Below are 12,735 nucleotides of genomic sequence, written 5' to 3'. Positions count from 1 at the left end.
AATACTTGTGAGGAATTTCTTTTAACATAAATCGTGTCTAACCATAACGTCAAATAAGTATAAGTAAAAATAAAAAATGTTTATCAATACAAAAAATTATACTGCGTTTATAATGTTGTTCAATACTCTTTCTTTATAATACTTTTATTTTTGGCTTTCATCAGTGTTAAAGATGTCCTATGTTATTATTCGGTCCGTATTTAAGGTTTATGATAAATGAATTATTCTCTATTCAGAAAATAATTTTTTTTATTTGTTCTTTAAATTATGGGCTAAACTTTGGTTTGAAGTTTAAATTGTTTTTTTTAATATTTGCGATTAAGTATTAAGATTGGTACGGTTCTAAATTTTCTTTTATTTATCATTTTAAATTGAAAAAAATTAATATACAGTTAATAATACAAAGATTTTAACAAAATTTTATAGGAATGTATTGACAATAATTTAAAAAAAAACTATAGAAATAAATGTTTTTTTTTCAAATGGACCATATTCCTATCCATGATAATGTCCATGTCCATGATGATGCACATGTTTATAGCCATGCCAATGATTGTGTCCATGACCGTGCCAGTGATAGGGTTCATGGCCATGATAATGTTCGTAGTGTCCATGACCATAATGATGTCCGTGGTGTCCATGGCCGTGCCAGTGTACATGTTTATGTTCGTGGTGCGGATTTGGTTCAGGATAACATAATACTTGTTGCAATAACATTACAACAAAAATAATTTGCAGCACCAATATCTGTACAGAAATTTATTTATTAAATTTTTATTTATAAACATTTGGCTTTGAAAGATATTAGTATCGCATTTTAAAATAATTTACAATAAAATAGTAATCAAATAAAAAAATTCTATTATTCAAGCGGTCTTAATTTGTATCTCAGTAGTACTTTTATATACAGAGTGTTCAGTAAGTAAGGATACAGATAAATTGTTACAAACAATGAAAACAATAGATACCCGTTTCCTTAGTTACTGTACATTCTTATATTTTTTATAAAATGAAATTGAAAAAAAAAATTATGATAAGGTTAGCTACAGCGTATGTTGTTACATAGGTGTTCAGTAATTAAGGAAACGGGTTTCTTTTCTCATTGTTGGTAACAATTGATCCGTTTCCTTACTGAACACTTTGTATAGACGTCGTTAAACTCTGATTATATATATGGGAGATTATGAAACCATTGTAATTTATTATTTAGTATATGTTATAATACATTTAGCAATGCTAAAAAAATTAATTCTGTATTATATGTTTATTTGATAGAATTATTCCCGTTAAGTAGATTATTATCTGCATTATTACGTAAGAACAAAATATATTTATTTTATTAAGAATGTTATTATTAGATTTGGTTTGAATGATTTATATTGGGTAATATAAATTAGTGTTTAATTTTAAACTTGAACCAATTAAAAAAAAAAAGATAAAGATATATATATATATATATATCTTATCTTATATATATATATCATATGGAGCTTATTAGGGGCTAAGAACATAGTAATAAATGTTCTTACAAGCTGTTGAAAAATTATTTAAATAAATAGTAATAAAATAGTATATTTATTAAAAGTCTTTTTTTAGCTTGATTATAACATTCAAAAAATGAATTTTTTTTTATTATATATACATAACATTTTAGTAAAGTTAATTGTGATTAATATTCATATAGATCACCTACTGCGTTTTAAAGTAGAACAAAATGAAATAAATATAAGTACTTACAGACTTGAGTTTAATTGCCATATTTTTGTTATAACAAAGAATAGTGCAACTGTACTTCAAATTCCAAAGATATATCTGTATATTTGAACTCTGAATGTAAGCGCTTATATAGTATCCCTAGTATACTTGGGAAATTTTGCTACTTGAATCATAGTAAATAATTATGCAGTACCAGGATCAGGATAACCCGCCCAAGGTTAATACGTTATAATACTTATGCTCTATCAAGATAATGATATAAAAGTAAAAACCAGTCTATTGGTAATATATTTTTGTGGATTTCCATACTACGTTTGAAACCGGTAAAAATCATAATTACGTTAAATTATATTTTTTTATGGCGAGATAAAAATATACCTATGTACGAAAAACCTAATCAAATAAAAAAACACTTGATTTATTAAAATATTATTGTTTATGGTAAAAATATTATAATAATTATATTAGGCATTCTAATTATTAGAATATTTATTGTATACTCATAGAGTAACTAAGGGTTACAAAGCGCATTTTTTTCTATCACATAGCTAGTAGTGTATGGTAGTTAAGAATAACATTTTTTTTAGCAAAACAAACTCCAAAAGTATTATTTGAATATTAATAGTACGATTTGAATTTATTAACTGAAATAAAATAAAAAGTAAACGCGTTCTCTTACTTCATAGATTATATTTTAAATTATTTTAAATATATATTTGTTTAATGGATTACTTTTTAAGAATTTAAGAATTTAAGGAATATACAAACATCAGAGTGTGAGTCTCCATAAATTAATTATATTGTATACATTTTTTCGACGGTAACATATTTTTATCAACAAATTTTCAAATGTGTAAACGTGTAGTTGTATAGCATTTAATTTTTGAACACTCAAATTGATGGCGAATTGTTTATTTTTTAAAATATCAAAATACATACTTCAGTAGCTTTACTAGTCTTCATATAACGCTATTAATGCTATGTAATTGAATATATAAAAAAAAACTTATTATACTTTTTATGTATATATTGTTTTTCTAATAAATAAAAGAAAAACTAACTTTTAAAATAAATATAAATTCTTATTAAGAAAATGACTGGTTGATAACTTATCCATTATTTCGAAAGTAGGTTACTATTTAAAATATACAATAGAGGAAGAATGCGGTAGAGTAGTAAGAAATGATAATAATAGTCCGCACCTCACCTCTATTATATATTTTAAAAGTATAATAACTTCCGAAAAAAATGAGTCAAACGTTGTTATCGGCCAATTATTTTCTTAAATATTAGATTCATTTTATAAGCATGTTAAATATGTACATTGACATTAAAATAATAAAGTTGATACCCTAATAAGATAAAAGAGATAAATTAAGAAAAACATTAATAATAAATAAATCAAGAAATATATGAAAGTAAAAAATACCAAAAATAATTTTTTAAATATGATTATTTTAAGAGATATCAAGTGGTTAATGTTAAAAGAAACAGCTTGTATATTAAGAGTGGTTCGCGATGTTTTGTCAAATCTAATAACTTTATCTAAAAAATATTTTGCGTTACTTTTTTTTATATTGTTTACATTTTTAAAATTAAAGTTATATTTTTATTGTTTGTTTTTAATAATAATAATAAAAAGTTAGTCTTTAGTTAAGTTAGTTAGTTTTCTATAGTTTAAGCAAGTTACAAGCATTGGAGTATACTTGTATTATACATACATCAGTTTACATCCGTACGAGCTGTACTAATTTGCGCTATACACCCATTCTATGTATTAAAATGTTTGCAATTCCATAAGTTCTTATCCCAAAGTTGATATTAATCTAAAAAAAAATTTGCTATTATGAAATTTTAAAAAAAAAGTTAAGATTTTTTTATTAAAAACTATGATTTTGCTGTAATTAAGAAAGCATGAACTATTTAATTATAAAGTAATGCAAAATATTCGGCGGATCAGAAACTATTAGGTTTGTCAAATCATCGATGATGATATATTTCATACCATGTCTTATTTATTATTATTTATTCAATAATGTATGGAACTTGAGGTGTTTCATTTTTAAATATTTCGATAATATATAATCGAAATATTTAAAAATAAGTTAATATGTCAACACTCCAGTTTAAAACTGCAACAACATGAAGTATTTATAACTTATACGACTTACACAGAATGTTCCATCATATTCTGACAAATCCTTTAACTTTTATTACATTGTATATTTATCATTACTTTTTTAAAAATTTGCTAGAGATTGAACTATAATGAAATCATAAAAGAATTAATATTTTTTTATATTATTAAATGAATAAAATTTAAGTTAGTTATAGAGAAGATCATAAAAATAACTTAATAGCAAAATATCTTATAAACATTTTGTGTTTAATTTCAGAGCATTTAAAAATTTGTAAAAATTTGATATTTTTCGTGTTTTTTTTTACAGTATCAAACGTTGATCTATAATAGTGATGAGCATTTTCGAATATTTTTAACTATTGAATAACTATTCGAATTGTTTTTATAAAACCGAATAGTTTATTTTTGGCACAAACTATCGAATAGACTATCGAATGTTTCAAAAAATATTCGATTAGTTCTACCTAAAATTTTTATTAAGTATACTTAATTATAATAAGAAGATAATTAACGAATACTTAAAATAAATTATTATACAATTGATAATAGTAAAAATTAGTGATGGGAATTTTTAAATATTTTAAACTATTGATTAACTATTCGAATTGTGTTTATACAACCGAATAGTTTATTTTTAGCATAGACTATCAAATATTTTAAAAACTATTCGAATATATTGTATAACTATCGTATATTTTTACTATTCGAATAGATTTTGAGTGACTATCGAATAGTTCGATAGTTACTATTCGATATTTCCCATCACTAATCTATACTCATTGGAAATGGATAAAAATAACTCGATTTTTACATACTATGTATTGGTTATTGTAATGGTATTTTATCTATGAAAATTACCCTCGCATGAATCAACAAACATATTTTTATTAAATAAAATTGAAAAATACTTTTATATTGAAACTAGTTGTTGCTTTTATTAAAACTTGTATAATCGCTAAAAAATCAAAATTGTTAGATAAATGATTGATAAATGTTATCGTATAACTGTTTAACCTATTTTTATATAGGTTTATCAAGATTTTGAAAATTAATCAACTGAATAATTTTATACAAAAAATATTGTAGGTTTTTATATTTGCACAATATAAATTTTTAAGTACAATTATACAATATACTTTTTTGTTATATATTTATATAACGTTGTTCCTTTAATAATAATATTTAGATAAATTTAAATTATATTTTCTCTATACTAAATTATTGTTTTACGTTGATTAAAAAAATTATAACATTTTATTTATGCTTCTAAAGATACAAATAATATACAAAAATTATATAATGAGCAGGGTTTAGGACTTAATGCATTTATAAAATTAATTTAAACGGTTGGTTCAATGATAACAAAAACTAACATGAATATCTAATTATCATTGATGTACTCGGGTTGACTAAAATAAACTTGATAAATGCATAAAGTTCCGAACCTTGATAATAAGAAATGTAATCGTTATTGTGATGATAATATTATTATATTTTCTATATACTATATGGTACTTAATCCTTCTACTTCTAAAATTGCTTGAAAAGTGTTCATATAAAGAAAATTTTGAAAATGTCCCCTGGAAAGCTACATTTTATAGTTAAAATAATCAATATGATATGATAAAATGAGAAAAAAAAAGAGTATTTAATAATTGACTTTGTATAATAGTAGGCCACAATGATATCAGCTATTTTACAAAACATTAATTTTATATCAACTGATTAACATTTATATGAGTCACGATATATCCTTAATTGTGAACATATAAAAATAGCTTATTATATATGTTAATATTTTATAACAGGTAACAAAGTGTTATCAGTGATCATTCATTTGTTGTGTATCTCATTTGACAAAATTTTAAGATAAAATACGATGATTTATCTTATCTAACTAACATATGATATGTTAGTAAAAAAACTATTAGAAGGGGTACCCATTTTATTATTGTTTAAATTGGCATCTTTAAAGAAAAGGTTATTCTATTACATATACCAACTCCTCCTTCCGTAAGACTGTCCATAGATACGCGGAACGATCAAAATAATATTGTGAATGAGTCTCCCTGAGTATTTTTTCACTTAAAGTCCTGTATATCTTTCACTTCAGTTATAAGCACTCATTCATTCGTAAAATAAACACGAAAAAGTTCAACATTTTTAATTTAAAATGTTAAGATATTTTACAACCTCTATAAAATAAAAATATATTAATTTATTTATAATATCTATTATAGTTCTAACCTCTAGAAAGTTTATAAAAGTAATGATAAATATACAATGTAATGAAAGTCAAACGATTTGTCAGAACATGATGGAAGACCTTGTGTATGTTTGTATTACAACTTGCCTCGGGTCAATTATAACATACACTAAAGCTAAGAAAAAGTAAAAAAAAAATATACATAATACATATAAAACTTTATTTCTTTTTGTTTTGTATATTTCTTGATTAATCGGCTATAAATATCATTCCATATAACTAATAGGATGTTAAATTTATTTTTATATATGGCAATGTTCATAATTTACTAGAGTTCTTAATAAATAATGAAGTAATTAAGAAAATGACTGGGCTATAACTACTTTTGGACTAGTATTTCAGAAGTTATCAATAATTAAAAGTTATTTTTGATGGTGAGGAGTGGGTGCAGTTTTTTTTATTAATAGTCATTTCCCGGTCGTATTCTTCCTCCCACCTAGGTATAAAAATGAGAACAACTTTCGAAGTACTGATTTAAAATTTGTTAACGACCAGTCAATTTTTAAAATTTTTTAATATATTTATTTTGCAAGCAATCGATATGATATACCGACTAACTTGAAAATGATATTATTGTTTTTTACTTTATGCATAAATGCAAATAGAGAGTGTACTTTGGTAGTTACTTAGCATTCCAGGGATGGTATTAGCACCATCAAGCAGATTTTATTATTATTTAAAAATTTTCTAAGAAAAAATATGTGCTATATGATCAGTGTAGTATGTATATTTTATTTTAAACATGGTAATAAGTTATGGTTTCAATAATTATAATTGAAATACTATAGAGGTAGGAAAAAATGATATTTATAAAATGTTGTACCTAATTGCGTATTTATAGATAAATACAAATAAGATAAAAAAACACTAATTCGTGGAAAACAAGAAATTTTTTTTAAACTTGATGGTGCTTAGTTTCTAAAGACAATAACAAAATTTTCTCGCTCCCCTGAGAAATGGTGTACTTTTAGTGTTTTTTATAATATTATATGATGAAAAACACTATTTGATAAATAATAAAAAGTAAAATTTATTTTACACTACTTTCAATAATATCAAAACACTAAGATATTAAATGTTTACATTGGTATCACAAAACTACACTTTGTGTAGTAAAGATTGAAAGACTAATTTAAAAAATCGTTAACTACACTGTTCACTGTATATTCTGGTTGTTACTGGTGGGATTGAGCCCACTTATAAATATACGCTAGAGTTTCTAAGATTGCCTATTTTGTGTCCCTGACATGTTTGCAAAATATTCGAAAACTATCCATGTGTGTGTAATTTTTGAAATTTATCGGAAAAACACACTTGTTTAGATACATTATGAAAGATTCGAACTACAACTAGCACACACATTATGGTAGATTTTAATAGTATGATTTACAGATTAAATGATATTGCGATATAAATGGATTTTGATAAAGGACTGGGTGTTTTAAAAGAGACAGCGAGATTTAATGGGTATGGCGAAATTGTAATTTATAAATTAGTCCGAAGTTAGGTCCCCAGAAGTGGGTTAAAGAAAAAAGAGCAGTTAGTAAACTTAAAAGCATGTGGGAACAAAAAGCAATTAGGTCACCCATTTTATATTATTTGGGAATTTTGAATGGGCTAGCTAGATTTTTTAAGAATTTTGTTATTACTTTAGTAAAAATTGAGAATAATTTAAGACATATATTAGGTAATTTTAATGATAAATTAGAAAAAGAGGGGATATCAGGAATTTATAAAATTAAACGAAACGTATGGGTCAAGTTCAAAAAATATTTAAAAGTAAATTTTTTAGCATTTCATTATTGGTTTACTTATTTTATTTGAGTTTGAAAAAATAAAAAAAAATCGTTATTTTTTAAATTATCATAGAAAAATGATTGTTATTTATAAGTTTTCTTTATTACCTCACCAGAAAACACGTAAAACAATTTTATTTTTCTACAAAATTAATAGNTTTTCTACAAAACTAATAGAAAATTAAATTTCAAATAACTTTTACATGAAAATTTTTTTTATAACTTGAACGGTTCATCGTATATACTTAAATTGCCGAAATATATGAATTTTACTGGTAAACATAATATTTATGGAACTTTTGACTTTTAGGAGGTAAATATTTGACATGAGTTTTTTGCTAATAACCTTTTTTATGTAAAATAATTATATGTATAATTTCTTTCTTATAAACTTTTACGTAAAAATCATATATTTTGAGATAAAGCACAATAACTGAAAAACTACCATTTTTATCGAATATTCAACCCTCTTGCGGCACGTGTTAACGTCAACCTATCGGGACCAAATTTTGCACAGTTTATTTTTACATGTATTAGAACAATTTTTTGGTGCGCGTAAATCGAATTTTGAAAATTTGTATTTTAAGGACCACCCTAATATATATATATATATAACATAATTTTTTTTGTTATTACAAGAATTATAATACATTTCTGTAAAAACGATTATACTTTTCCAGTATAGATTTAATCTGACAGTGATTAAAATCACTATCATAAGAAACGCTTCGATGCAAATCTGTAGATAGTGTTTAATTTTAAAAAATTGATGGATAATTGCAAAAGCAACATCAACTTCTATTGAAATAAAATACAAAACCCATAATTTTCATACAAAAATAGCATATTTTTGAATATGGTAGCCATTTGCGTATAGAAGATAGGTCGTCGGGACAGATTTTTTTTTTTCATTTTGTAGTACATAAAATAAGCTTTAATTTTATGTATGTTTAAAGGACGCAGTATACCCGGAACATTTACAAAAATTAAGTTGAAAAAGTTATTTTTTGTAAAAAAGTTACTATTTTAAATCCCCCCAGTGAGCAGAATAAGTGTTAGATTTTCAAAAAAAATTATATCAAATGAAAGGGAAATATCTAAGGTTTCAATACAAAAAAATATTATTTTTATTTGTTCATTTTTGAAAAAGTTATGGCAGTTTTAAGTACAAAAAACATCCCGATAAAATGTAATTTTTATCGCAAACATTACATTTTTTTTTAAATTTTCGACAGCCATTTGCACATAGAAGATAAGATGTCGGGACAAATTTTTTTTTTTCATTTGATAGTATATAACATAACCTTTGATTTGATATATGTTTAAAGGACGCAGTATTTCCGGAACATTTTCAAAAGTTCAGTTGAAAAAGATCTATGTTTTTTACAATATTTTAAGTTTTGAACGCCCCCTATATAAGGGGAAATTGTCCAATTTTAATAAAAAGTATGTCAAATGAAAGATGTACTTATAATGTATTTAGAAAAAAAAAATTTTTGCTGATATATACATTTTTCAAAAAGTTATAGCATTTTTAAGTTGAAAATTTAAAATCGAAAATCGAAAATTTTAACACAAAAATAGTGTTTTTTTAACTACGGCAGCCGTTTAAATGTAGAAAAAAAAGTGTCGGGACAAATTTTTTTTTTTCATTTTGTAGTACATAAAATAAGCTTTAATTTGATATATGTTTAAAGGACGCAGTCTTTCCGGAACATTTTCAAAAATTAAGTTGAAAAAATTAATTTTTGTAAAAAAGTTGCCATTTTAAATCCCCCCCAATGAGCAGGTTAAGTGATAGATTTTCAAAAAAATGATATCAAATGAAAGGTAAATATCTAAGGTTTTAGTATAAAAAAAAATTATGTTGATTTGTTGATTTTTCAAAAAGTTATGGAAGTTTTAAGAAAAAAAAGTGAAAAAATTTCGAAAATTAGCGATTTTTAAATTTGTAATTTTTTTGGATATTTCCCCCATTTGCGGGGAACGAGGGAATTTTTTTCAATTTTTAAGGGTAATGTCTTCAACTAGATACGATTTGTGATCTTTTGACGTATTTTTGAAAGAAATCGGTCCAGTGAGAGCTGAGAAAAAGTGGCAACAGACATAAAAAAAAAAAAAAACACATCATAGTAAAATTAATACCTTCTCCGCTTCGCATCGAAGCTAAAATAATTCTTCCAGTTGTCACAATATAAAAAAAATTTTTTTTTTGATAGGATTATTAATTGTTATTATTTATCAATGAATTTTTAGTACAATCTCCAAATTGTGATCTATAATCATTAACGATTTGTAGTAGAAACTGTTTTTGTTCATCATCATTGGTTAATATTTCATTGTATTCTTGCATACGTTTTACACCTCTCTCTGCTATATCGTTTGTCACAAGAGGATTAGATAAAACTTTGAAACTATTTTGAAAATCAGGATTTTCAACCTAGCTATGAGGATGAGTTTCCAAAAAATCTATTAAGTTCTTTTTTTTTAAATAGTTTAATATCATTTAGGTTTATTGTAATTTTTTTTATCTTGTTTTTGTGATGTCTCTCTTAATGCCTCAACCATTTTTAGTTTAATATCTGCCGGTACACTGTCCGGTAAATTTCTGTGTTGCAGCTTTAGATATAAAAGAATCAGGATAATTAATTAAAACTTTTAAGAAACATAAATCATTAAATGCTGATTGTATGGCAATAGATCCCTTAAACCAAGCCTTGACATAAACTTTTACCAAAAATACACAAATATTACGAAATGCATGTTCTTCTCGTATTTTAAGCTGTTTTCCGAACATGTATATTTTTAACGAATAAATTGCTTTAGACATCCATCTAGCATGATGAAAAACACTAGGGTAGTGAAATTTTACACCATTAAAGGGTGTTTCACCCATAAAAATAACACATAAATTCTTTGTAGTAATTTCTACATTATTGAATTATTAATGTTTCCAATTAAAATTTTTTTACATTATTTTTAGTGTGTTCAACTGCATTTTTTATAATTATATCATTGATACCAATATCAAAATTCAACAAATCTAGACTAATCAAACATTCTTTAAATTTTTAAAAATTGATACATCTGGACCAGGTGTACATAAATTAAGTTTAACCTCGAAAACATTTTTTAGTACTAATTCCAAAATATGTCTACGACATGGTAAATACAACACATTACGCTCTAAGAGTTGTTTAAGCAATATACAAGCGTCATTTAAGCGACCTGTATTAGAAGCTGTTGTGTCACAACACAAGGCCTGTATTTTATTTTTTACATCCCAAACTTGTAATAAATCAAAAATTGCATTTACCTGATTCTCGCCAGAATCACTCTCAATTTTTGGGAACCCAAGTAATTGACTTACTCCCTCAAATGATACCAAGATTGGCAATCGATCAACTTTAGCTCTATTTATAATGCCTGGAAGTAGTTTTCCATCCCAATGCAAGACAAGACTATTTTTATCCAGAAATTTAATTTTTTTTTTATTTCATTTACCTTTCTCCTACTAAAAAATAATTTTTCCCGTCGAATAGTTGATCAGAAAGTAATTTAGGAGTCATAAAAGTTATAAACCCTCGTGTTTTTTAAGAATATGATGAACCAGACAAATCATCATCTGTTTCATATTCTGAGGAACTAAACAAATTTAACTCAACAACATTATCTAAACAAAAAATGATAAATGACAGAAAAATGATTGTTATTTATAAGTTTTCTTTATTACCTCGCCAGAAAACANAAAAAAATCGTTATTTTTTAAATTATCATAGAAAAATGATTGTTATTTATAAGTTTTCTTTATTACCTCGCCAGAAAACTCGTAAAACAATTTTATTTTTCTACAAAACTAATAGAAAATTAAATTTCAAATAACTTTTACATGAAAATTTTTTTTATAACTTGAACGGTTCATCGTATATACTTAAATTGCCGAAATATATGAATTTTACTGGTAAACATAATATTTATGGAACTTTTGGCTTTTAGGAGGTAAATATTTGACTTATGAGTTTTTTGCTAATAACCTTTTTTATGTAAAATAATTATATGTATAATTTCTTTCTTATAAACTTTTACGTAAAAATCATATATTTTGAGATAAAGCACAATAACTGAAAAACTACCATTTTGATCGAATTTTCAACCCTCTTGCGGCACGTGTTAACGTTAACCTATCGGGACCAAATTTTGCACAGTTTATTTTTACATGTATTAGAACAATTTTTTGGTGCGCGTAAATCGAATTTTGAAAATTTGTATTTTAAGGACCACCCTAATATATATATATATATTGTTATATATGTAATTAAAAAAATGTTAAATAAATATTATTAGAAATAATTTTTGTTCTAATACATTTTATGTAATATAATATGTACAGATTTAAATTTAAATTTGGGGTAAAAGTCAAACGTAGCTCTAACAGAATTCATTCTACAGATATATATTGAAATAAATAAGGTTTAATAAAATAATGTATAAACCTATTTATTTAAACTTGTACTATATTATATTACAAGTTAAATGTGATAGAATAATAGAGCACAATTTTAACACAGATTACTATTCAAAAAAATTGTAGTAAAAATTATTAGATTAATTATTAAATCTCGTTTATTTCAAAATACGTAAAGAATGTTTTCTTTTAGAGCTATGCTGGACATTAGATTACATGACAAAAATTGTGTGTGAGAATAAAATTATCTCATTACTCAATATTGATAGATAAAAACGGTAGAACAGTGGGGTCGAGGCACAGTGTGGACGAGGCATAGATGGGACAAGTATAGATGATATCTGACAGTGAT

General features: G+C 24.5%; 1 protein-coding gene across 1 annotated transcript; it reads right to left on the bottom strand.

The window, feature by feature from the left end:
- Window positions 1-335: 335 nt before the first annotated feature.
- On the bottom strand, window positions 336-1,902 carry LOC126903687 (uncharacterized histidine-rich protein DDB_G0274557-like). The gene is made up of 2 exons (XM_050682060.1): window positions 1,738-1,902; window positions 336-747 (listed from the first exon to the last, which is right to left on the bottom strand). Exons 1-2 carry the CDS (start codon window positions 1,756-1,758, stop codon window positions 496-498), a joined length of 273 nt encoding a protein of 90 aa, XP_050538017.1. The 5' UTR covers window positions 1,759-1,902; the 3' UTR covers window positions 336-495.
- Between the last annotated feature and the right edge of the window lie 10,833 nt (window positions 1,903-12,735).

This window comes from Daktulosphaira vitifoliae, unplaced genomic scaffold, assembly GCF_025091365.1.
Source record: "Daktulosphaira vitifoliae isolate Bord-2020 unplaced genomic scaffold, ASM2509136v1 Scaffold_4, whole genome shotgun sequence".
Classification (NCBI taxonomy): Eukaryota; Metazoa; Arthropoda; class Insecta; order Hemiptera; family Phylloxeridae; genus Daktulosphaira; species Daktulosphaira vitifoliae.
The sequence above is the reverse complement of the archived record's forward strand: the minus strand, read 5'-3'. Positions and strand labels throughout refer to the sequence as shown.

Excerpts from the sequence above, each read along its gene's own strand:
- LOC126903687 (XM_050682060.1), bottom strand. The coding sequence starts at position 1,758 with ATGGCAATTAAACTCAAGTCT. Across the intron at positions 748-1,737 it reads TGGCAATTAAACTCAAGTCT|ATATTGGTGCTGCAAATTAT; the intron begins GTAAGTACTTAT and ends ATTTCTGTACAG.